Raw genomic sequence first — 5,053 nt, forward strand, 5'->3', positions numbered from 1 at the left:
AAAAAAAAAAAAAAAAAAAAAAAAAACAAACACATCATAGTAAAACCAATACCTTCTCAGCTTCGCATAGAAGCTAAAAGATAGGATTAATTATTGCATTATTTTCCTGGTTTATACTCAATACTATAAATTAAATACTAGTACAAATTTACCAAAATATTTTGTTGACTCAAGTATAATGTCCAGGAGGATTTTATTTGTAATTTAAATGCGGATATTCCAAGGAATCAAAAAAAAAAATCAGGTGCACAATTTCCTTTATAAGATTCAACTATAACTTTATACATTTGTAAGAACATTAATACTCAGCACTCAGTAAGTATATACATATAAAACTCAAATTATAAACACATATGGCTTTAACGCTTCATTTTTATATTTAAAAGTATATCTCAATTGTGTCATATTGTATTATTATAGAATTGCGGATATTTATATAACTCTACAAATATTTTAATGAATTAATTAGAAAGGTATGGGGTATAGCCTAAATAGCTTAATGCGCATAATATAATTTTAGAAATAAAAACTTTTTTTAAAAACTTTAAAAATTCTATCAAATTTAAAAATATAAAAATTTAACTTTTTTAATTTTATTAATGAGTTGTAAAAATAAATATTTTTGTTAATAATAACAAATCATTTTCCAACATCTTTAGAAAAAATAGATATTTTTATTTAGAAAAAATTATAAGGTAGTTCAGGGTTGCCACAATTTATAAATTTAAGAATTCCTTGATTTTCCAGAAGGTAGCATACAAAAAAAAAATATCCCTTACATAAACTCCTAGATAAAATTGCAATTTAGTATCATAGTTAATTGTGGTAAAAAATGTTAAATAATACACTTATTCCTTAATATAAAGCATAAAAAATGAAAAAGTGTACCCATGGAAATAATAGAGTATTATCATAAAACTGGTGGAATTCCACCTATTTTGTCATTAAATTATAATACTTCAATATTTAATTAAAATAAAATCTATCAATCAATATACCAAAATTAATATAGCTGTAATTAAATTTTGACAGAAATTCAATACACCAGGGGAGGACTGACCATAGGAGCAATTTAATTAGCATAATTTAGTTTGTAAAAAGTAATTTTTTGTGCATAATTTCTTTTTTATGGAATGATAGAGATATTTTTAGGAGAAAGCTAGGCCACAAGAATTTTTGTGCCCCTTTGAGCTGTTGATTTCCCAGCCCCGCTCTATATTACACATCATAAAATTATGTGAAAATTTTAGATACTTTAATAAAATCCCTTGACATTCCAGATTCCCTGACTAATAAAAAATTATCCCGATTGTACCAGTTTTCCATATTTGTCGCAACCCTGTAATTTTTTTAGTAAATCAATTTTTTGAAAATTATATAATTCATTAAAAAACATTACTTAATTAAACAAATTTTAATCTGTACTCAATAGAATTGTTTTCCTATAAGTAGCTGATTGTTTTTTTACAACATCGCTATTTACAGAAATAAAAATTAATGAATTGACTCACCATAAATGAATCAATTACCAACTGGTTAGTATTATGCCTCTTATATAATATACATATATTTTAAATCAAAATTAATTTATTTATATCTAATAAATTGATGAGAAGTTATATAAAAAATTTAAACGTCAGTTACTATTAGAAACTTCTAATACTATATTAAATGCAAAATATATTTTCCCATTAGAAAAAACCAAAAATTGACAGCCTTTCAAGACATAAGGGATGAACTAAATATAACCAAAACAAAAAATTTTAAAACTACTCATACTCTGCAAATAATTAAGTGGTTTATGATAAAAGGGTAACCTTGTATAATAGCCAATGATATAAGAACTACATAAAGTTTTAAAAAAGTGTTTCTTAACTGTAAGTAAAAATAATAAATAAATCCAGACAATAAAACCTAGGAAACTTGTTTTACTTTTTTATTTAAGATCAAAAAGTAACAAAAAACTTGATATTTACTATTTATCTTCAAACATCACTACAATCAATTTAGTTTCTAAATTTAAGCATATCGAGGCAAATTAAAGAAAGAAAAGTAATTTTATAAGTTCTTACCATCATCTTCTGCTTGATTGTTTTCTTCTCGAATAGCATTTAATTTTTCAAGAACAGATGGTTCGATTAAACTGTCATCAAATTCCAAGTATGCTTTAATTAAAGCTTTTTCATAATCACCTTTCTCAAACAAATCATTTTTTATGAGAGAAGGTAATTTTTCAGCTGCATATTGAGCTACTTCTGCGCCACCATGACCATCAAAAACAGCAAAAAGTGAAATGTTTTTATCAAAATCCAATAAACAACAATGAGCATCCTGTAATTTTAAAATAAAGATAGATAAATAAAAAAATATATTAGTCGAAGAGTCTATTCTAAAAAAACAACAAAAATATTAAAAGAAAAAAATTATTCAAAAGAAAAATTTGGAGGGAAAAAAGCCGGTCGATTTTTGTTTACCTCTTGGCTTTCACGCCATCCTTGCATAGAACTGGCACCGCATATCAAGGAACTGTTCTCATAATCTTTTGATTCTTTGTCAGTTTTTGGTTTACTCAAATAAGTACCCATTTTATTAATCAGCTACTTTATATTAAAACCTGAAATACACACTAATATATTCACAATGACCAAGTGACAACAGCAGTTTTGATTTAATTTATATTAACACGTCAGTTCACGTTAGTAATAACAAAAATAGCTTCTTAGCTCTGCGAGGATAATAATGTGGTGTCATTTATTAAGTTACAACAAATTGAAAAAGATTAAATTAAAACCAACAATAATAACAAAAAGAATCGTCGAGTTGAGTACTAACGATGGCGACGGTCACCACAAAATTTAACAATGAGAAAAACCCAACGACCGAAGCTCGGCGCAATTGGTAGTGGCGGCGAAAAATTACTAAACCTATGTACATACAATGATACCAACTGTAACCTAATATATTCCAAAGAGAATAGTAATTTCTTTTTATTATTTACAGATAGTCTTACTATTTCCTAAATTTTCATTTACTTAAATACAGAAAATAAAATTTTTCGATAACAAAATCAGAAATTTACATAAATTGATAGAAAGTTTAATTCACCACACAATAAAAATTAGAGCAGCATTGATGTTTACTGGCCCAAAAAATGTCATTTTTTATTCATCAATTTAATTATATGAGACATTTCAATTATTTAGGCAATGGTAAAAACTCTTAAATTTTTTTATTTATAATTGCAAATTCCCTAGTCAAAAACTTAAAATATTCTAGCTCCACTAAACATTTTACTGATTACCCATCCGTCTATGGATTTATTGTAATTATATTTATGTAACTATTTGTTGTCCAATATGAAAAAAAAATTTCTTTCAAATTGAATAAATATTAAAATGATAATAAAAAATTTAATTGTTAATTATTGTGCTACTGTGCTGTAGCACAGTGGGTCAATCAGTCCCTGAATATCAACAAATTGTATTACTGAATCGAAAAATAAATAATAGAGAATTAATTTCTTAGTCTTGCATAGAAAAATAAATTTAAATTTGCTCAATTCTGTACGCTTATTATTTATTCATACATTATAATTATATTATATATTATTATTATTTTTCATATATATTATTCAAGAATTTTATATTTATTTTTAATAAAATCAGCACAGTGGTGTCGCAGCATAGTTTGGATAAGTATAGATCATATTTGACAGTGATAAACATCATAATCACATAAAACGCTTCGATGCAAATTTGTTAAATTTTACAATAATTTGTAAAATAGAAACTTACAATGTCTATGGTTTAATTATTATATTATTTATATTAATCACTTTATCATCTTTTAAAATATTTAAAGGTTAATAGCAATAGTAAACATTTTTATTAAATTAATTTAGTTTTCATTTAATATAATGTTGTTGTTTTTTCGAGTGATTGGGCTTATTTAACTTGGAATATTTTGAGGTGGAACAAATAAGACAATTAAATTAACTTGTGTTCGGTTCAGATTATCGTAATGTTTTACTTACAAATCTTATTTTTTATTAATACAATACATTTTACATTTAATACAGTTTACACATGAATTGCACGACGATCCAACTAATTATCACAGTTAGAGTCAGCATCATTATGTTTGAACGCTAAACTGTAAACTACAATACCTAAAATCATCAAAATTAATGTTTTAATAATTTTTTTTTTTTTAAATACCATATTTTATTTATAATAATTTCGAATAATTTTTAGTCATCATATTTTTCTATAGCTATAAAAATATGTTTATTTATTCACGTTCATATAAAAACCTTGCGTCATAAAACAATAATATTATGTTATTTTTTGCTAAAAAATTATACCAGAGCAGTGGCGCAACTACGGGGGTGCCAGGGGTGCTGAAGCACCCCAACTTTACTTTAAGCACCCCCAAGTTCCAAGTCTTTGTAATTTCAAATATGTATAGTTTTAACAATGTATTGATTAACAAAATGTATATCATCAAGGTTGTATATATCCTAAATGGTATATTATATTATATTATCAACATTATAGCGATTTGTAAAAAATTTTTAAAGTATCAAAACAAAAAAAACCCAGCACAGGGGGGTCGCGGCACAGTGGTGACGTGGTATAGATGGATCAAGTATAATGATATCTCACAGTGATTAAAATCACTATCAAAAAAAAACGCTTCGATGCAAATCTTTAGATACTGTTTAATTTTAAAAAATTGGTGGACTATTCCAAAAGCTACATGATNTCTTTAGATACTGTTTTATTTTAAAAAATTGGTGGACTATTCCAAAAGCTACATGATCTGCTAGTTCATTATTAATATTCTAATTAAGATAAAGTATGTAGAATGAAAAAGGGATTATTAAAAAATATTATTTTTCATAGAAAAATAATGTTGATCCATACACTTTTCAATATGTCATAGCATTATAAAGTTAAAAATGTAAAAAATAAAATCGAGAATTTTCACACAATAATAGCATTCGGTAGCCATTTTCACCGTGAAGATAAAATAAAGTCCGAAATTTTTTTTT

General features: G+C 25.2%; 1 protein-coding gene across 1 annotated transcript in view; it reads right to left on the reverse strand.

The window, feature by feature from the left end:
• The window catches only part of LOC126894843 (probable protein phosphatase 2C 6), an 8,666-nt gene extending 5,784 nt beyond the window's left edge, over positions 1-2,882 (reverse strand). Inside the window, exons 1-2 of the mRNA XM_050666136.1 lie at positions 2,475-2,882; positions 2,073-2,331 (exon numbers count right to left, since the gene is read on the reverse strand). Of these exons, the coding sequence (XP_050522093.1) occupies positions 2,073-2,331; positions 2,475-2,585 (370 nt within the window). The 5' untranslated portion in view covers positions 2,586-2,882. The remainder of the gene's footprint in view (positions 1-2,072; positions 2,332-2,474) is intronic.
• Between the last annotated feature and the right edge of the window lie 2,171 nt (positions 2,883-5,053).

This window comes from Daktulosphaira vitifoliae, unplaced genomic scaffold, assembly GCF_025091365.1.
Source record: "Daktulosphaira vitifoliae isolate Bord-2020 unplaced genomic scaffold, ASM2509136v1 Scaffold_1, whole genome shotgun sequence".
Lineage (NCBI taxonomy): Eukaryota > Metazoa > Arthropoda > Insecta > Hemiptera > Phylloxeridae > Daktulosphaira > Daktulosphaira vitifoliae.